Source organism: Nelusetta ayraudi, unplaced genomic scaffold, assembly GCF_046127955.1.
Source record: "Nelusetta ayraudi isolate G7.1 ecotype Tasmania unplaced genomic scaffold, CSIRO-AGI_Nayr_v1 ptg000061l, whole genome shotgun sequence".
In the NCBI taxonomy this organism is placed as follows: domain Eukaryota; kingdom Metazoa; phylum Chordata; class Actinopteri; order Tetraodontiformes; family Monacanthidae; genus Nelusetta; species Nelusetta ayraudi.
This window is the reverse complement of record NW_027466111.1, coordinates 602,501-622,500: the sequence shown is the minus strand read 5'-3', so window position 1 is coordinate 622,500 and position 20,000 is coordinate 602,501. Positions and strand designations below refer to the sequence as shown.

Sequence of the window (20,000 nt, the reverse complement as noted above, 5' to 3'; positions counted from 1 at the left end):
TGACGAGGTCGCCGTACATGTTCATGACCTGGAGTGAAAGAGTACATAGAGAAAAATGACATTACATTTCTTTATATGATTTCATTCTTCTTTTTCTGTATGTTAGTAATTATTTACTATTTCTCGACTGGTGCGCCTCTATTTTCTATCTGTGTGCTGCTTCACTTCATTGCTGCTGGAGGTTTTCATTTCCCTGAGGGAGTCAACCCAAGGGGATCAATAAAGTTTGTCTAAGTCCGAGTCTATTAAAGATACATTCAGAAAGAAGTGGCAAACATTTACTATAAACGTTAAAGACTCAGTGGTTGTATTTCAGTTCTGTTAGTTGCATGAAAGTCCTCCCAGAGAAGTAAGCAGCCACAATGGTTCAGTTCCAGTAGACGCTGTCCAAAAACATGACGCGCTTTCTGAGGTAAGCAAGTAAATTCAGAAAGCGGTGGCCACAGTGTCAGAAAGCGAGGGAAAATGGAGCCGAGTAAAGACAGAATGTGAAAGACAGTGTGAGATATTCAATCATGCCATGTGCACCTGATCGTTGAGCCAGTTCTGTCCATACAAGGTACCGAGGTCGTCCATGGTCAGGACGTGGCGTTTGTAGTTGACGCGGAAGGTTTTGACCATCGCCGACCCCGACGAGCGCTGGAAGGCGTGTATTAGGTGCTGGACCACCGCTTTCCTGCAACACACACAGCAAACAGTGGGAAAGGTGACTGACTTACAGTCTGTTTGTTTGAGGAGGTGGGGAGTCAACAAGTGCAGTCCTGCAGAAGCTGGGGGAGATCCTGGAAGTCATGCAAGCACAGAGCTCAGCCCTGTCAGGCAGTGGTGGCTGGAGCCTGATGGTGGACCACATCCTGGGGCAGTCTGGACCATCTGGGGGAACTGCAGCCTTCCTCCCAGGTCCACCTTCATTTCCCTTGCTGTTGTTCCCAGAGTGGCTGGCGTGTCTCTCTTCCCTCCTGCTCCAAGGTGCCAGCCAGTGTCACGAGCGCCTTAACGCGGCGCCACCTGGAGGTCCTGGAGGTTATCTGTCTTTTCAGCGTTGCCAAACTTCCTTGGATGCCAGCCAGACTTTCCTGGGAGTCACTGGTTAGCCAGGGTTTCTGGACTACAAGACTCAGAAAGGCCCTGGAAGGTCAGCCAGAGGTCGGCAAGCAGCCGTGCACAGCAGGAGGTCTCTTACCTCCACCAACTGTTTGTTGTTGGTTTTTTTTTTAGTGTTGTTGTTGAGTTACTGGGCTACATATCTCAGCTGACACTTGGTATTTCTGTGAGTTGTGCATCTATTAACTCTTCAGTGGTGCCACTGGCCTTTCTGAACAACGCAAGCTGTGTTTTTATTTTACAGAAACTAAATAATAGATCTGAGGTGATTTTTTTTTTATTCCTTTCTACTCATCATTTCATTTACTCATTGGTCGCATTGTGTGGAGACCCCCGGCTTCAGAACTCCGCCCACCTCAGGGACAGACTGCGCTTCCACTTCAGAGGGTTTGAACTGTGACGAGGTCGCAGCGTCTCACCTGTGAGGCTGAGAGAAGTTCTCGTGGAAGATTTCCTGGAGCCTCTCCACAACGTCGTCCACGTGGATGGGGATCAAACTGCCGTACTTCTGTAACGAGTCCTCCAGAATCCCTTGGGGCCGGGAGAGGTCAAAGGGCACGATGTCGTTATAAGGTACAGTACAGCGGCAGCCGAGGAAACATCTGACCAACATCTCATTCACACCTGTGACACAAGTCATGTGTTCCTCGACGATTGCGGGCTCTGCTGGTTTCACCGGCTCAGGTCTCCCCTGGTCCTCCTGGTCCTCCTCGTCCTCCTGCTCGTCTGCACAGCCGCCATTCACCTGCGCTTCTACACAGACAGAAAGAAGAGGAATTATGAAGGTGTGAGCACAGTGGATTTGACCTTTGCTCCATAAAGTAACCAGCGTGCAGACACAGTAACAACAACAGCGTATACAGATATTTGTACAGCACATGTATACATGAACAGACATTAGGGCTGGAGGATAAATGGCATTAGCGACGAGGTCGCGATAGGACAAAACAAGATTTTCTAACCGCAAAGACTGCGATTTGATTGGCGGGAGTTCCGGTCACGTGACTTTGCGAGCGGCACGAAGCAAAGCAAAGCAAAGGGAAGCAGGCAGTGGGAGGAGTCGATGCTGCGACGAGCTGGACGCACGGAGAGACGCGCGAGGAAAAGAAGCTCTTCCATGGTTGTCACCAACCAAAAATCGCAAATTAAATCGCAATATTGAGGAGGGAAAAAAATTGCAATTACATTATTTTGCATAATCGTTCAACCCTAATCGACATATATTTACATTGTGTGTACGTTATATAATGTGTATATACTGCATTCAGTTGCTCTTTCTGTGTCATATGTGCAATGACAATATGGTTGAACCTAATCTAATCCAATTAGCCCGGAATTAAAGGAATAATGGAGTGGGTGTTTTAGTGCACACACAACAGTGGAGCAAGTAAAACAAAGCAGATCAATGAAATGCAAAATACAATTAAAAAAAACAACTGGTAGTAAATTTCCATGACAAAGGATCTACAATACATAGTTTAAACTTTGACTTGATGTGTGCAACTCATACAGGTGTTATTGGTGTTGGAGCCAGTGTACAGTACCTCTGTCAGCCACACGGAGCCTCTGGTCCCTGCGGTGGTCCGTCTGGTGGCTCGGCAGCAGCTGCTGGTTCCTCCTGGCCCTCCTCGGCCTGCTGTAGGGGCTGGACCTCAGCCACCTGCGCTGGTACAGGTGTCCCTGGGAGCAGACCCACTGGGCTCTCTGGCGCCACCTCCTCCACTGCTGGCTCAGACGGAAGCCCACCAGGCCGTGCGGCTGCCGGTGGTGCAGGCGCCGAAGCCTCCTCAGAACCCTGGTGTTTCTGCCCAGGTGGAGCTCGCTGGTGTCCCCCGACTCAGCATCTCCGAGAGCAACATGTCCTTCTTGTGGTGCCTTCAGGTGCACTCCGTGATGGTGGTACTGTTGCACGTCGGGCTCCTGGGTCCACTTCACTTGGAATTGTGGGACAACGGCCTTCAACTCTACCTTGACTGCTCCTACCGCTCCTTCTTCCACTTCCACGTCATTGTTCTGCCAACCCTGCTGAAGCAGCTTCACACTGTCCTTCCCCACCTCCTCCTCATACTCGTCCTCGTCCTCCTCGTCCTCCTCATCATCACCATCGCCATCATCATCTCCTCCCTCCACTGTGTCCACTGCATGGTGCTCCTCCTCCTCCTCCTCCTCCTCCTCGTACTCTGTGGACACCTTGTCCTTCTGCTCCAGTCTCAGGTGCACAGGGCTGGAGATGCTGCTGATGGACACTGGGACCAGGTGGTGACCTTCTAAACAACAACAACAACAGCTCCCATCAACTCCTCACTTCACCTTCACATCACTGAACATCAGCCACTCACTGATGATGTAAAGCACCTACATTCTGTTCACATCTGTGGGAATATACATCATCACTTTTCATACCTGCACTTTAAAACAACACTCACATCTTCATTTGCAACATATATTTGAATTATATAATGTAATTTCTCTCTTTTGTTTGTAATAATACAAATGTACAGTGTATACACATTATATACTGCACATATATGTGTGTATATATGTATATATATATATGTATATATATATATATACGTATGTGTACACACACACACACACGTATATGTATACACACAAACATATATACACACATGCATATGTATAAACATATGCATGTGTATGTGTGTATATATGTATATGTACACACAAACATATATAGATATACATACATATATATACACATACATACATACATATATATATATGTACACACACAAACACACACACACACACACACACACACACACACACACACACGTTCTATACATACATATATATATATATATATAACGTGTATACACTGTACATTTGTATTCAATTCACTGCTAAAGGACTTCTGCTTGGATGCTAACTGCATTTGGTTGCTGTGTACTTGTGACGTGCAATGACAATAAAGTGTAAATATTATCTGAGAATCTGATCCAACCTAAAGCGCACCACATTTAATACAATACACAGGTCACTATTGTGAAACAGTCAGAGCAGAAGAGACCCCCCCCCCCCCACTGGCTGGAGCTCCTCCTACCTGCTCCTGGCTGCTCCTGGCCCACTGGAGGCAGACCCAGGTCCCCCTGCCAGTGGCTCTGGGACAGGCTGCCTCCACCGTCTCGCATCATCCAGGGGCAACCCACCACCTGCGCCAGCTCGTCCCCTGCACACAAGCAAACACAGCCCGCCAACCAGAGCATTTAATAGGACTCTATTGTAGACAGTGTTCTCTCTCTCTCTCTCACACACACTTCTATTGTGTGCTATCAATACTGACACGGAGATAGAGAGCTAGAGATAGATTTTATTGATTCCAAATTGGGAAACTACATTGTTGCATCAATAAAAATGCAATAATGTATGCATGTGCAAAAAAAATAAACTACACAGTAGTTACAACGCTCAAATCAATCTATGTACAACAACTGATGAAATCTGAATTTCAATGCCATTACTATGAAGTATTCCCAATACACAGGTGGCTGGACGTGAAACAGTTAACTGGATATTTAAAGACAACGTAACATGAAATGTGTCTGATTGGTACTCCATTTTTTCTATTTTTCTTCTTCTTGCTAGCAGCTATAGATACAACAGTAATGTGGACGACTGTCGAAAACAAAACATATTCATGCTCCCGCTGCCATTGCAAAAAATAGATTTTCGTAATACAGCCGTGTGACGGTGTGTAAATGTATATGAATGATCCTGTTTGATGCAGGGAATTGCCCTCGCCGAAGCTAACTAGCAAGCTAGCCACTTCACCGTCGCTTTCAGAGCCGAGCGAACACAAACTACCCAGTCAAAAAAACAACAACACACACACGTCAAAGCTGCAGCAGAATAATTTAGAAGCACACAAACCGACGCAGCCTTTTAATAACACGCACTTAATGTAAAACATTAAGCGCTAGTTAGCCGAGTAGGCTAGCGATGCTTGAAGGTAGCTTCACAGAGACCGCTTTAGCGGTGGTGGTGGGGATACAAAAAACCTTTAAGTTGTATCCCAAAAGCTAAAGTTACACTTGCATGCTCACCGTTAGTCTGCAACTGTATGAAGAAAATGTCCTCCTCTTTCTGTTCTGGTAACAGTTTGAGGGTGTTTTTTTGCATGTGTGTGTGCTAACTCGAGTAAAAAAAAAAAAGCCCTCTCAATGAAATCAGGTGTGGAGCTGCCAGACGCCGCCTCCCCGTGACCTTTGCTTACCTCGACGACTTCCGGGTCACGGAAAAAACCCGCAACCATTCACATCAGAAACAGATTCACTGTCTTTTTTTAAAAAATAAAATAAAAAATGATATTGATGATGATGTATACCCGTGTGCAGAGGTGGCAAAAGTATTCAGAAAAGTATTCTGTACTTAAGTAAAAGTACAAATACTTGTATAAAAACTACTCTGGTAAAAGTAAAAGTATTGATTCAATACCTTGACTCAGGTAAAAGTATAAAAGCACAGGTGCTCAAATGTACGCATGTCATCAACTTATGCCACCTCTTCTTTCACGTGCCTTTTTTGTTTAAACAGGTGAAGCCTACATGGAAAAATGATATAAATAAATATACAACGTGAGCGGAGAGAGAGAGTAACACAATATGAACAGCAGGGAAGTCGGACAGCCATTCCTCGCAGCTTCTCTGAGCTCTGATGACGTTTTGTCCCCAAAGAGCCACCGTAGTTAATCCAGGCGTTCGCCGCTTGAGCGAGTGTTATCGAGTGTAGCGAGTAATAAAATCGCATAAAACCCAAACCGAGGTACGGGACTGTTCCCGCAAAGAGATCTAGCGCCGTCGGGCGGGGGATGGAATTAATGTTGTTATTTTGAATATAAGGTAGCACACGGTTACAGTGTAGTTACACCTGTTGGTTGCCTGTCTAGAAGTGTGAGAGCTCTGAAGAGCCTTGTAAAGTCCTAGAGGAGGGTCGAACCATGGAGACCTGGCCGGTATCCTGAGGGACGTCGGTATTATTCAGACTGAGACGAGTTAATTCGGGAGTGTGAAGCAGCAGGTCGCACCCAAAAAGTCTGGTGGTGACACTTGTGAAGAAGACAGATTTAATAACATTGAAACATGTTGAGTTGAAGAAAACAAAACAAAACGTAATTTTGTCTCATGTGGAAGTGATGCAGATAAATACGCAGGAAAAGACCAAAGTTCCAGCCAGAGTAAAACAATTTAATGACCTGATGTTATTAAATGGACAAATAAGACTTTAGATTAAAAAAACAACTAACTGATATTTAAAAATAGAAAATATAACAGATGTAGTTTATCGATCCCAAATTGGGAAACTTTGTTTCAGCACTAAAAAAAAAAAACAATACAAAAAATATAAATAAACTATACAGTAATTAATTACCGTAATAATTACAGAAAGTCAAGTGAATCTAAATACAACAGACAAACCAACAAGAGACACTGCATTTCCTGCAATATGATTAATGGTCATTAAATAATAAAACCACATATCTTTGAGTTTCATGTTTCTTCACAGTGATGTGCAACAGAGACAAAAGAAAGAAAAGAAGACAGTGTGCACGCGATGGTTCCACTGGCTCCTTCTGGTTGGTGGTCACTGGTGTCTGCAACAACACAGGTCAAATGTCTCCTACAGTCCAGCTGATGCTGAATAAAATGCTCATACGGACAAGCTTTAATGTATGAAACATGTTTGAAAGATGATGAGAAGCTTCCAGCCCAGACTGTGACTCTCTCTCTCCCTCTCTCTCTCTCTCTCTCTCTCTGTAGTGTCTCTGTAGTGACAGTTCGTTCAGAAGAAAACAAAAGTTCATTTTCACTTCTTCATGTCTGCAGTTCATCCGTCCAGTGTCTCTGTGAAAGACAGAACAAGGAAATGATGGAGGGAAATGAAGGTGCACTCTTGCTCAGAAGTTATACATTTCAGTCACTTGTCAAATATAGTACACACACACACACACACACACACACACACACAGATTTTTCAATAATAATAATGATAATACATTTAGTTCATTCAGAACTCAACTTTTGCTTCTTTCTATTTCTTGAAATGTTCAATGTGTTTTTTAAGAAAAAAAATTATAATACATTTCTCAACTGCAAAACTTTACAGTGCACTTCTTAAGTACAGAGCGTTTAGCTAGTTTTCCTTTCGTCCGACCGCTTTTAAACCACAGTTGAATTTTTCAGAGCTGATTGCAGATCAGAAGACAGAAAAGACAAATCGATAATAATGAGTAGAAATATTTTGTCATATTCCCACTGAGTGCTTCCAGTGAGGTGAAGCTTGGTTGAGCGTCTTACTGCTGCCGAAGTGACGTCCTGCAGGTCTGCGGAGCAGCCGCTCCTCTGGCGGATGACGTCACCCCAAAGCACGGAGCGGCAGCAGCTGGGACAGGCGCCCTCCACTGGCAGCAGGTGGGAAGGTTCTGACTTGAGGAAGCGCTTGGCCAGGCAGATCACGTGACAGTCGGCTCGACAGGATGAGTGCAAACAGGTGAGCTTGTCTGCCCCCTGCAGGACAAGAGAAGACAACCGGTGTTGAGGCTCCAATTCAAAAAGTGCGGATGGTTTTTTCCAGTAGCGACGCACGGAACCAGCAGAGCCTGCACTTCAGTACTCACTGACAGCAATACTGAGTACTTAATAAGTTGGTAGTGACATGAATTTTAACAGGTATTTTGCACACTGGTTAAAACTACAACAGCAGGACTTGGGCTGTGTCTCAATTCAGGGTCTGCATCCTTGGAAAGAAGCGTCCTCCAAGGACCCGGCCCAGAAGGACGACCCAAACCCCGCCACCCCGGTAACCACAGGGGACGGTCTAGCCTTCGGCGTATTTCCTGGTTACGTCACCGCCGTTCCCTCCTGCTGGCCAACCCCGGAAGTGACGTTTTCATAGCATCAAGCTAACCACTGGTTCGCCATCTAACGATGGCGTTGAATGTTCAAATAAGTAAAAAAATTTATGTGGAATTTCAATACTTAAATTTATATGTGGTGTCTTTGCCAGTAGATGGCGCTAATTTCAGCCGACTTCCCAGGATCCCAGGATGCTTTGCAGCAGCACGCAAAGCATCCTGGGACACAGAAGGAGGTGAAGGATAGTAGCGGTGCAGCCTTGGTGCTAACAGTAGGGTGTATTTGAAGCGTACTTCAGACTTCTGGGAATTGGGAGGAGCCTTCACACGGTGCTATGACGCAACTTCCTTTCAAATGCAGCCTTGGAAGGATGCAGAGCCTGAATTGAGACACAGCCATGGTCCCCAGAAGAAGTGTGCAGATGTGAGAGCACCTTGACGAAGCCTCTGCAGAGGAAGCACCTGGACACCTGGTCCTCCTCTGGTGCTGTGGACTGCTGCCGAGGCGTCTTCTTCACCTTCACGGGTCCAAAGGTGATGGGCATGTGCAGAGGAGGCTGCAGGCTGGGCTCAAAGTCCATCCTGTACTCCTGCTTCAGCCAGCGAGCGGTCAGAGGCAACCGGCTCCAGGGCGCCACCTGCAGCATGTTGGACACCACCCGCCAGTGGAACTGCAGACTGGACTCCTTCCTGGAGCGCCGAGGGACGTGGCAGAGACGTCTGGAGGAGTGAGGGTGCTGCCAGGCCCACTCAAACTGGAGAGCAATGATGGGAAGGTTCGAGTCATTCAATGTGCTGAAGCAGCACAACGTTCAAAATGAAGACAAGTTAACAATACAGTTCCCCGGATTTCACAAGTGTCTTGCCCAAGGACACTTCAACATGTGGACAGTTGGAGCCGGGATTTGAACCGCCAACCCTTGGCAGTCGTGTAAATCATGTGTCTGTTCAATATCGAACATACTTTTTTTTTTTTTTTTGGTCTTGTTTGATGATTTAAAGTTTTGCCTGATGTGAAATCTCTTCTCTTAAAGTCTAAAAAGTCTTATTGGTCTGATTTTAGTCAAATGGGAATACACTCAAGTACACATTAAAACATAAAAAAGTAATTGAGTCAGTCAGTCAGTCAGTCAGTCAATGAATACATAAGTAAGTACTGTAGGTAAATAAGTAAATAAGGAATAAGGAAGTCAGTAAAAAACAACAACAACAACACATGTACAAATAAAAATGCAAAAATACAATTTCAATGTTCTGTAGGCTAAAACAATCACATTGATGCAATAAGAAATGAGGGTTGTAGTAAAAACAAAAAACACAGAGATAATCAAGAACCCGAGAGTCTAGATTTGTAGTTCATCAACATCAACAACAACAACAACAACAACAACATTCTTACCCTCAACGCCGCGATATCAGAGGGGAAGCCGTGTATAATCAGCACCATCTCCCTGGAGGGGGATACATAGGACCGATAGCATCATCGTGTGATCGATAACAGTGTGACCCAGAACAGTGTGACAGGAGTAGAGACCGCTGCTGCTACCAGGGTCCTCTGCCGCTGGTCCTCTTCGCTCCCCCCCGCTGGCGGCCGCCGTTGTGCTGGCCGATCCTCCGCTCGGGGTTCACCGTGAAGCCGATGTAGATGCGACCTTTGAACTTGGGGTTGATGCAGTACAACATGTACACGCCGAAGAAGCCCTCCGCCTCAACCACCATGGCGCTCCACTAATAAGCCATCGATGATACTAACTAGTGCCAATATGAACGTCAAACAATGAGCTTACATCAGATAGCACTTACTTGTACGTGTTCCGATGCTAAGCTAAAGAACTCGAAGGCTCTCAATCAGCTGGTTTTTACTCTGACCGCAAAACTGGGCGTATTTGTACAACTTGTTTACGTTTGCTTATGTCTAACGGCGTACGTACAAAAACAATAACGACAAAACGCGGCTACGACTACAACTTCCGGGTTACGTGAGTCCTGCTGTCTACGGATGCCGAGCTTAGACAAATGTCAGTAGACGTCTATCCTGACGTACGTTGTGTAGCATCCCAGAGAGTAAGTGTCTGCTACTAGGTATGAGCAAAGAATCGATTCAGTGCGGCAGAGCCAAAGAGAGTCACGAGTCAGTGGCTCCAAAACTACCTTAATAGCGCTGGTCTTTATAAAACTAAGGGCTTTCTTTTACTGCTATATATAAAAGATGTAAACTAAACTTAGTTTTAAAAGTAAATTTTTTATTGCACACTCTTGTTCACTTCATTGAGATACAGTAAATATTTTAGGTGTTTAATTCAAAGCCCCCTCTTACGTTACGAGACTTTACTTTGAAAAGTAGTCCCATCCTCTTGCATTTAACGATGCGGGATTGGTCATCGTCATCGTGGCGTACGGTCGTGTGATTGGCCCACATGGTCAGCCAGTCGCTTGATTGACGAGAACAACTTCCTGAAGGAGAGGAAAGTGGCGAGAGAAGCGACGCAAATCCAGGTACACGTGCTTCTAAATCATCATCATCACCATCATCATCATCATCATCGTCGTCGTTCAAATATTTGTTTCCTGCTACTCTTCGGCATAACAGTAGACACAATTCATCCGCCGTCTGATGAGTGTAAACTAACAGGACTCTCTCTCTCTCTCTCTCTCTCTCTCTCTCTCTCTCTCTCTCTCTCTCTCGTGCAGCCATGTCAATAACAGCGGACCACATCCGAGACAAACTCATTAAGGAGCTCCCTGCAGTGCATGTAGTAGGTGTCGCTTCGACCTTTGGCTCCTGTCTTTGGTATAAATCCGCGTCAGTTGAAGGCGTCAGTGCAGCGCAGCGGCGCCGCCCTGCTGCATTGCATCCACGGCGGGTTATTAACACACAACTGGTGCGACAGGGAGCTCCGGTGGGCCAGTGGTGCTCAACTGACGGTGGAGTGGTAGTCTCGGGGACCGTCATCGGTGTTTTGTTCCGTCATCATTGAAGAAGTCGCAAAGACAATAAATTTGTTCCACAAAAAAAACAAAACGCGAGCCCCCACTATCGATTATGAGCAGTCAGTGAGTGATGATGGAATTGAATTGGAGTGAATCGTGTGTCCACACACACACACACACACACACACACACACATACACATACATACAGGTACTACCCAGAAAATTAGAATATGCTGAAAGGATTGTTGTATTTCTGTTCAACTTAAAAGGTGAATTCAAAAATTCAGAAAATTAGAATATTACATGAAGTCAAATCTTTATGAAAATCTTAATCAGCAACGTGACAACAAGGAACTGCTTGAGATGTCAATTTGCGTGGAATAAAATTTGCTGCTTTCATCTTTTATGTTAAATTAAAGCTTTTGCTTGATTAATTTTTCGGGTAGCACCTGTGTATAGAGATTTAAAACCAGTAAATACATACTGGTTGTGACCCACCAGTTGAGAAACGCTGGCTCATTATCAATCTCATTTCTTCAAGTTCGGTGGGCCGGATTCAAAAGCACGTGGTCCCCGGGGCCGTAGTTTGCCCACTCCTGGACTAACCAGAGATGTTTATTGGTCTAACCCAGGCAAACTACGGCCCGTTAAACTTTTTAATCCAGCCCAGTGAAGTTGAAGAAGCTCTATTAATAGTGAGTCATTTATAAAAACGGAGATTAAAAATATAGCTCAATACTGAGGTGCTTCAAAAAGAGATACTTTGTTGTAACTTCAATTGAACAGAGGCCCTGGACTAGCAGAGGTGTCTGTGGGTCTCACCACAGGTGTTTGTCTCTCTGTGTCCTCCAGGAGGTGGAGGACACGTCGCCCAACAGATGTGCTGCCAGCTTCAAGGTCCTGGTGGTCTCATCCCAGTTTGAGGGCAAATCATTGTTACAGAGACACAGGTGAGCTTCCGTCGGGACCGCAGCCTCACGCGTCACTGCTGGCTGCGGACCGGTCCTTTAACACCAAGCTCTGCTGGACCGCGGCGGGGGCCCGCGAGCCTCAGATTGACTCCCAGCCATCCATGAAGACTGGCTGGCTGGCCTGCTGAAGAAGCAGGAGAGGAGCACAGCAGCCCCAACTAACGTTTTAGATACACGATGATATCACAAACATGAAAAGTATTTTTTGTTAACACGTGTATACGTATGACAATAATATACATGTACACACATATATATATATATATATATGTATATATATATATATATATATATATATATATACATATATATATATATATATATATATATGAAAAGTAACAACTTGTACTCTTGCGTGTTTCCACAGGATGGTGAACGCGTGTCTGGTGGAGGAGCTGAAGGAGATCCATGCGTTTGAGCAGAAGACCATCACACCAGAGCAGCATGAGAAGCAGCAGTCACAGTGAAAGACGCTGGACCACACTTCACCATAGACGTCAATCAAAGTTGTCATGGTGTTTTGTTTTGTTTTTTTTTTAATACGCAAAACTGATGTAAGAACTCTCCGTCGTTGCCAATTAAAACATTGAGATGCTGTGTTTGTCCTCCTTCTTCACTGGAGCTTTCCTTCGTGGAGGAAGAGAAGCAGTGTTGAAACTGGTGTTCAGGGTGAGGGTTCAACCCAATGGTTTAAACAGAGAGAGCCGCCAGCCAATCAAAACAGCTGGGATGCGACCCACCAGTTGAGAAACGCTGCATTAGACGTTGCACTCGCATCCCTGACGTTTGACCTTCTCAATGCTTCAATAAGAACCGTCGATGGTGAATAGTGGACTGAGACCGCTGGTAAAGAAAAAGTGTTTTAGAAAATGAAGTTATTTTTTTTTTATGGAAGCGTTTTGCATTCACTTGGCAATTAAAAAAAAAAAAATCTCTGTTTTTCAGCGTAATTATTTCTGGGTTTTCTTTCGTGCAAATCTTTTTCCGCCCTGTTTTTTTTTTTTTATTTCGAAATCCCGCGACAAAACAGTAGACAGGTGACCCTACGGAAGGGGTGTCAAAACATGCGGCCCGGGGGCCAGATCAGGCCCGCGAACGTGATATTTCCGGCCCGCGAGATGATTTTGGAAAGTTTAAAAACGAGCTGCGATATTTTAAAATGGAAGGGACTGCTGCTCTGCTGTCCGCTGCATGTTGCAATAGCATTTTCTTATATGCAAACCCACTGTTAATACCAGGGCTGAGCAAGTGGGCCCAAGCACAGCCACTCTGAAGCTTCTTTGTCTTCCGGCCTAACTTATTACACCTCCTGATTGCCACTCTCATTGGCTCAAACTGTCTCCGTTAAAAAAAAAGAGAAACGTGCATGCAGAGTGCAGAGCGTTCCAAGAACACGACCAAAAGAAAACAAAGAAAACAATGTGAAGTTGTTGTTATTTGAAGTTATGATCATACCATGCTTTTAACGATCCGGCCCGCCTAGAAATAGACTTTCCTCTATTGGCCCGTGAACTAACATGCGTTTGACACCTCTGCACTGGGGCGCGGATGCTCTACAGTGGTGACACATGCGACTGTCCCTCACATGACTCATCCAATATTTTCAGCAGCCTCCTGGTCGTCTCTTGGGTCACCACGCAGCCAGCCTGAACGCACTGCAAATGCATAATTTTGTATCCATGGAGCCCATCCATCCATCCATCCATCCATCCATCCATCCATCTTCTATACCCGCTTATTCCTATTCAGGGTCCTGGGGCTCTGCTGGAGCCTCTCCCAGCTGTCTTAGGGTGAAGGCAGGGTGACACCCTGGACCAGTGGCCAGTTCATCGCAGGGCCACATAGAGACACACAACCATTCACACTCACATGCACACCTACGGACAATTTAGAGTCTTCAATTGACCTCACATGCATGTTTCTGGAGTGTGGGAGGAAGCCGGAGAACCCGGAGAGAACCCACGCAGACACAGGGAGAACCCAGAGAGAACCCACGCAGACACGGGGAGAACCGGGAGAGAACCCACGCAGACACAGGGAGAACCCAGAGAGAACCCACGCAGACACAGGGGAGAACCGGGAGAGAACCCACGCAGACACAGGGAGAACCCAGAGAGAACCCACGCAGACACGGGGAGAACCGGGAGAGAACCCACGCAGACACAGGGAGAACCCAGAGAGAACCCACGCAGACACGGGGAGAACCGGGAGATAACCCACGCAGACACAGGGAGAACCCAGAGAGAACCCACGCAGACACAGGGGAGAACCGGGAGAGAACCCACGCAGACACAGGGAGAACATGCAGACCCCACACAGCAAGGTCCGAGGCCCGGGCCCCGGAATGGAACCCACGACCTTCTTGCTGCGAGGCGGCAGCGCTGCTAACCACTGCGCCACCGTGTGGCCATCCATGGAGCCATGATGCCACATTTCTCCAACTGATCCCGGAGAAACACTGCGATGTGGAGAATATCTGAACGGGCGTTCCTTCCAAACAACCGCAGAGTCCTCAGAGGCCTACGTGAAGTTGATCAACTGATTGTAATGCCACCTATGTCACTCAGAGACAGGACTATTTCTCAGTGTCTTAAACCCATGTCAGAATAGAATGTGATTGAAGTGAACAAGCTGGCCATGTTGGCTTCCATGATATCTACAGCAGCTCTCATTGAGAGAATGGATGCCATTGTTTCTGATGAAAAACAGAAATAATTACACTGAAAAAGAGAGATTTTTTTAAAGCAACACGCTTCCGTAATGTTTTGAATAAAGGACTTGGTTTTGTTTTTTTTTACACCATGTATTTCCATCTTTCCATCTGGAGGGTTGGAGATCAGCAACACGGTCGGACGCTGATTTGATTTAATGTGCCAGTGAGCTGAGGACAGTAACCAGTGTGCTGGGATTACTTCCACCACTTTCCCTCCCAGGGCCTGCAAATGGAGGAGCAGAAGAGCTCCCGCTTTTTGTTTGTTTCATTTGGGAAGAAAATACGGTGAACTTTCGCCCGCCTGTCTTTGTTATATGCAGCTTCAACTGAGAGAAACCAGGCTGATGATGATGATGATGATGATGATGATGATGATGATGACGACACTCTTTCTAAATAAGATTTCTAATAGAGGAATAATCAGATGATTGAGGTTGAGTTAAAGTCACTTTTAAAAGGGTGATATTCAGAACTTCTGGATCTGCTGATGTTATTTTTTTGAAAGGTGGTGCAAATAACTTTTGGAGGACCGCTGAATGAAAATCAACTGGAATAAAAATCACCATGGTTAATAATCTAAAAACTGACTTTGACCACCAGGCCACCAGGCTACCAGGCCACCTGGACTCATGGCCACCAGGCCACCAGGCCACCAAGGCCTCCAGGCCACCAGGCCACCAGGCCACCAAGGCCTCCTGGCCTCCTGGCCACCAGGCTACCAGGTCTCCAGGCCACCAGGCTACCAGGTCTCTTGGCCACCAGGCCACCAGGCCTCCAGGCCACCAGGCCACCAGGCTACCAGGCCTCCAGGCCACCAGGCTACCAGGTCTCTTGGCCACCAGGCCTCCAGGCCACCAGGCTACCAGGCCTCCAGGCCACCAGGCCACCAGGCTACCAGGTCTCTTGGCCACCAGGCCTCCAGGCCACCAGGCCACCAGGCTACCAGGTCTCTTGGCCACCAGGCCACCAGGCCTCCAGGCCTCCAGGCCACCAGGCTACCAGGTCTCTTGGCCACCAGGCCACCAGGCCTCCAGGCCTCCAGGCCACCAGGCCTCCAGGCCTCCAGGCCACCAGGCTACCAGGTCTCTTGGCCACCAGGCCTCCATGCCTCCAGGCCTCCAGGTCTCCTGGCCACCAGGCCACCAGGCCTCCATGCCTCCAGGCCACCAGGCCACCAGACCACCAAGGCCTTGTCGTCCAATAGCCAGTCGACATCACAGCACAGCAGTAAAAATGAAAAATGAATTTTTCCTCCTTTTCTAAAACCGTAATATACATCTTTTCGAGCAGCTGTGTGTTTACTACTCAAGCCTGCAGGTGCCAAGAGAAACTCTTCAATATGCCGACTCGGACGGCGATGCATCAGCGAGGTCCCCATGTGACGCTGGTGATGTGTAATCAGGCGGCCCGGCCCTCAGCAGGAGTCGACTATTCCGGTCACCTACACTAATAGGCATCAAGCTTGAAGAGAGCCGGCCGAACAGCAGCTCATGCATGACTCGCTTCCATTAGCTGAAGAACCCAGCTGGGTTCTGCTGAGCCCAAACTCTTCTTCTGCAGGCAGCCGGCGCCGCAAGGAGTCCACTTCTCTTTGTCTGCACCAAATGCAGTGATTTTACATCCACACATATACGTGTGTGTGTGTGTGTGTGTGTGTGTGTGTGTGTGTGTGTACATATGCATGTGTATTTATGTGTATATATATGTGTGTGTGTATATAGATAGATAGATCGATCGGGAAATTCAAGCAATTCAAAAGTAACAATAATAAATTGTCGAAAAATAAAGTCATCAACAAATATTAAGTTAACTGTAAAGAAAGAAGAAAGAATCTCAACAACAACAACAACAACAGGAGCGCACCACACGAACAAACTTAGCATATGTTTATATATATATATGTATATATATATACATATATATATATATTTCAAGTTTTTATTTCTTTGCATTTTGCTGATCAGGTCTTGCAGCTTAAAAAAACCCCTCAAATTTTATAATAATTTTCTGAGTTTGTGGCTTTGTGGTTTTAATGAGCTGAAAATCTTAATCAGCAAAGTGACAACAAGGAGCTGTTTGAGACGTCAGTTTGCCTGGAATGTGGAATGGCTCAATAAGATTTGTTACTTTCATCTTTTATGTTAAACTGCCAAAATAAAACAATTTTTACTGGATATTCTCATATATATATGTATATATATATATACATATATATATATATACATACATATATATATATATATACATATTGGCTTGTCAAATCCTCTGATATATTTCTAAACTCTATGTGTTTGTATCTGCTGTGATGCTCAGCAGCTCAGCAGCTGTGCAGAGGAGAGAGAGTCGTGTTTCCGTCTGTCAAACTACGAGCAGACCTGAGCGTCTGTGACTCCATGTCTGTGGCTCAGGCGCCACTGATGCCACTGATGGGTCAGTCCAGTCTGTGTGTGGCGTCAAGGTTCTGTTTGCACTGCTTCTTTGTCTATCCAGCCAACTGGTTCAGCCCTTTCTGACGTTAGCATTAGCTTCTGTTAGCTCCCTATTTCGACTAACATCTCATGTTCGCTCCCGCCGGGTTTTGACATCAAACACGTTGTGTAGTCAGAGCCTCATTGCTTCAGTGACCAACAAGATAGTTGTAAAGTGTCAAATTGAACATTTAATTTCCCCCAGCGTTGCTGCATCTTACAGGAACAACAGGAATAAAAAAGACACAAAACTGGACGGAGCTCAACAACTTCACAACAAGTCAAAATAAAAGCTTTTAGTCATCAACTGCACACAAACAATTGTTCAACCTCGCTGTTTCACATTGTGGTGAAATCTGGTGACACTTATTGGCCCTCCGACCCACTGAGAGTGTCGGAGCGCTATACCCTGTTCCACCACTAGTTGATGGGTGGCTTCTGGGAGTGGAAACACTCCACTGTGCTGAGGTGGACACCGTGGCCGCAGACACTTTCAGTGGGTCGCAGCCTTCAGGCACAACAACCAGAGCTGCTGAGAGCTGCCGAGAGCTCTTGAAATCAACAATGGGCAGCCTTAGTGAGCCGCTACAGACTTTAAACCAGGGTTACAAATAATTCACATCAGAACTGACAACCTAAAGCACCCACTGAGCCGCGAGCAGACTTCATCAATGTCCTACGTTGAGAGAAAACATCCAAAAACTGGTCCGGGTGTTCCTTCTTGACATTGTCTCTTGAGGGTTTCAGTGACTCTCGTTGCTGATCTCCAGTATGGCGTGAAGCTCTCCAGGCTTGTATCCCAGCAGGCCTTGCAGGTTGCAGACAAAGCGGTACACGTAGCGTTTTCCAGCGGTCTTTCGGATGATGTTCTTGTCGTAGTAGTACCTGAGGCCGCGGCTCAACTTCTCATAGTTCATCTTGGGTTTGTTCTTCCTCTGACCCCACAGCAGCGCCACCTAGGAACAATCACTCAGTTTAACCAACAATATACGCCACACAAAAATGCACACAGTGTTCTAGCGAGAACGAGGAGGTATTGAGGCCAATGCGAGGAACCTGGGGAACTCGGAGAGAAACCACAGGCACAGGGAGAACATGCAAGCTCCACTGGAGTCAAACATCTGGAATCAAGTCTGTGAAACTGCACTGCACTGGCCAGCACTGGCCAATAGAAATCCCATCAAGCTAATCTAGCAGACCAACAGTCCATGCTGGCTGAGAGGAACCAGCAGCCAAACAGAGCTCAGTCAGAGTGGTTGAGTGACATTGGAAGAGTAAAATAAAGTCTGAGAACTCTACAGAGCGCAAATGTAATTCCTGAACAGTAAAATGAGCCTTTGGTTCGTCAATAAGCAAATAAAGTGAAGGCTAGAATGTTGATGTGGAAGGAAGCCAGACGTGGCCAAGGCCACTGGTTGACCCTGAAGACCCACAATGGCTGGCTGACCTCGTCAGGATCGGTCAGCTTGAACTCCCACCCGTCTCCCGTCCAGCGTATACACGAGTGACACTGGCGGTCTGTCAGAAGTTCCAGCAGGAACTGCCACAGTTGAATGGGGCCACTTCCTGTTGGGACATAGCAGGGGGACACATTGAAGAAGCTCTGGAGCACGAGCAGAAAGGAGATGGTTCTTCTTCTGCAGTCACCGACCTGTGTAACTCGTCGTTGGCACCACTGCCTGGCTCAGGTCTGTGCTGCTGCCCCGATGTGTTTGGAAGCTTCTGTGAGGTTGTTGTAAAGAGAAGAACCTGTCTGCCGGGTCCTCTGGTTCCAGAGCAGTGTCCTGGACTGAGGTGATCCAGGACAGAGTGCTCACAAGGCCACAGTTGGGGGATTTCTTTGAATCAGCGTTGGCTTCTACGATGGTACCAAAAAGGAAAGACCTGATTAATCTGTGATATGAAGCAATGTGAAACATCTTTAAGAGCAGAACCAGGCCAGTGGTTCTCAACTGGTGGAGACATCACCATCAAGTTCCAACCTAACTTTATTCCGCAATAATAAAAACGCTAGGTCAGTTTCTATCAAGTCTACTCAATAAATGATTGAAATTACTGAATAATTGTGTGACCTGCAAACTAAATGCCGGCATTTTCTTTAAAAAAAAAAAAAAAAAAGAAAGAAAGAAGAAGAAGAAGAAGAAGGAGAAAAGCCCTGAAAAAGCCGCGACCCAAACAAAAACAGCTCTGCGACCGACTTTTGGGTCACAACCCAACAGTTGACAAACACTTATCTTGAGGCTGAAGCTCTGCCTCTCCTGTTCCTCTTCCTTTCTCTGCTCTCTCGGTATGACGCGGTTAGCTAACAGCTAATAGCTAATAGCTTGCTTACTAGCCGTGCCATGAACAAATGAAATGTACTGCTGGAAGTTTTCTTGAAAAGCAACAGAGGGCAGAGGTCACCTAGAGGTCACCTACAAATACATTCACAAGTTGCATGTTGAGAGAGGCCGGCTTGATAACTGAAGGGCTAGCATCACCTACTGAACCATTCCACAGAGTCATCGGTACCTCAAGTATGTATGGAATAAGGGCTATCAGCATCTACACAACAGTATTGTACTCACAAGCAAGTGAGAACATTTAGCCCCCCCCCCATCAATCACCTTCTGTCCCACCTCTTCTAATCACTTCTGACTTTGTAAATCCGCACTAAGCAGAAATATCTCCGACGCCCTCATCGCCAGTTATTGGATGAGAGGAGAGCGAACGCAAAGACACGTTTTGTTTTTTAGTTCAAATGCTCTCCTGGAAGGAAAAATCACGACTTGCCGGTTTATAATGTACAGACATTACAGTTGATGTAGGATGTGCATTTCAGTCCGGGACCAGTCAAAGACTGTCGACGTGTATGTCAGGAAGGATTGGTTGGATGGTGACCTCCTCTCATGTCCTCCAGGTGCTCCCAGAGGATCTCCTGTGCAGCGCAGTCAGGGACGC

The 20,000-nt window shown here is 46.3% G+C and overlaps 4 protein-coding genes across 4 annotated transcripts in view; 1 reads left to right on the top strand and 3 right to left on the bottom strand.

Annotated features, from left to right (window-relative positions):
* senp3b (SUMO specific peptidase 3b) overlaps positions 1–5,329 on the bottom strand; it is a 9,012-nt gene extending 3,683 nt beyond the window's left edge. Inside the window, exons 1-7 of the mRNA XM_076040504.1 lie at positions 5,169–5,329; positions 4,169–4,294; positions 2,649–3,371; positions 1,729–1,857; positions 1,524–1,635; positions 529–676; positions 1–28 (exon numbers count right to left, since the gene is read on the bottom strand). The exon at positions 1–28 is cut by the window's left edge and continues 20 nt beyond it. Of these exons, the coding sequence (XP_075896619.1) occupies positions 1–28; positions 529–676; positions 1,524–1,635; positions 1,729–1,857; positions 2,649–3,371; positions 4,169–4,294; positions 5,169–5,244 (1,342 nt within the window). The 5' untranslated portion in view covers positions 5,245–5,329. The remainder of the gene's footprint in view (positions 29–528; positions 677–1,523; positions 1,636–1,728; positions 1,858–2,648; positions 3,372–4,168; positions 4,295–5,168) is intronic.
* A 958-nt stretch (positions 5,330–6,287) lies between these two features.
* slx1b (SLX1 homolog B, structure-specific endonuclease subunit) lies at positions 6,288–9,962 on the bottom strand. The gene is made up of 5 exons (XM_076040464.1): positions 9,522–9,962; positions 9,375–9,426; positions 8,410–8,730; positions 7,419–7,628; positions 6,288–6,965 (listed from the first exon to the last, which is right to left on the bottom strand). Exons 1-5 carry the CDS (start codon positions 9,692–9,694, stop codon positions 6,936–6,938), a joined length of 786 nt encoding a protein of 261 aa, XP_075896579.1. The 5' UTR covers positions 9,695–9,962; the 3' UTR covers positions 6,288–6,935.
* A 368-nt stretch (positions 9,963–10,330) lies between these two features.
* LOC142897849 (bolA-like protein 2) lies at positions 10,331–12,474 on the top strand. The gene is made up of 4 exons (XM_076040473.1): positions 10,331–10,471; positions 10,667–10,731; positions 11,761–11,858; positions 12,247–12,474. The coding sequence occupies exons 2-4, from the start codon at positions 10,669–10,671 to the stop codon at positions 12,344–12,346; spliced, it is 261 nt and encodes an 86-aa protein (XP_075896588.1). The 5' UTR covers positions 10,331–10,471; positions 10,667–10,668; the 3' UTR covers positions 12,347–12,474.
* Positions 12,475–17,228: 4,754 nt separating this feature from the next.
* Positions 17,229–20,000, bottom strand: part of LOC142897818 (protein C-ets-2-like) — a 4,206-nt gene continuing 1,434 nt past the window's right edge. Inside the window, exons 3-6 of the mRNA XM_076040401.1 lie at positions 19,929–20,000; positions 18,712–18,918; positions 18,508–18,626; positions 17,229–18,016 (exon numbers count right to left, since the gene is read on the bottom strand). The exon at positions 19,929–20,000 is cut by the window's right edge and continues 144 nt beyond it. Coding sequence (XP_075896516.1) covers positions 17,804–18,016; positions 18,508–18,626; positions 18,712–18,918; positions 19,929–20,000 — 611 coding nt within the window. The 3' untranslated portion in view covers positions 17,229–17,803. The remainder of the gene's footprint in view (positions 18,017–18,507; positions 18,627–18,711; positions 18,919–19,928) is intronic.

What these genes read in the sequence shown, in the direction of transcription:
- slx1b (XM_076040464.1), bottom strand. Translation starts at nt 9,694, where the DNA reads ATGGTGGTTGAGGCGGAGGGCTTCTTCGGCGTGTACATGTTGTACTGC. An exon ending in TCTGCAGAGGCTTCGTCAAG is followed by an intron (nt 7,629 to 8,409) that starts GTGCTCTCACAT and finishes CTTGTCCTGCAG; the next exon opens with GGGGCAGACAAGCTCACCTG. An exon ending in AGGACGTCACTTCGGCAGCA is followed by an intron (nt 6,966 to 7,418) that starts GTAAGACGCTCA and finishes TGTCTTTCACAG; the next exon opens with AGACACTGGACGGATGAACT.
- LOC142897849 (XM_076040473.1), top strand. Translation starts at nt 10,669, where the DNA reads ATGTCAATAACAGCGGACCACATCCGAGACAAACTCATTAAGGAGCTC. An exon ending in AGCTCCCTGCAGTGCATGTA is followed by an intron (nt 10,732 to 11,760) that starts GTAGGTGTCGCT and finishes TGTGTCCTCCAG; the next exon opens with GAGGTGGAGGACACGTCGCC. An exon ending in TCATTGTTACAGAGACACAG is followed by an intron (nt 11,859 to 12,246) that starts GTGAGCTTCCGT and finishes GTGTTTCCACAG; the next exon opens with GATGGTGAACGCGTGTCTGG.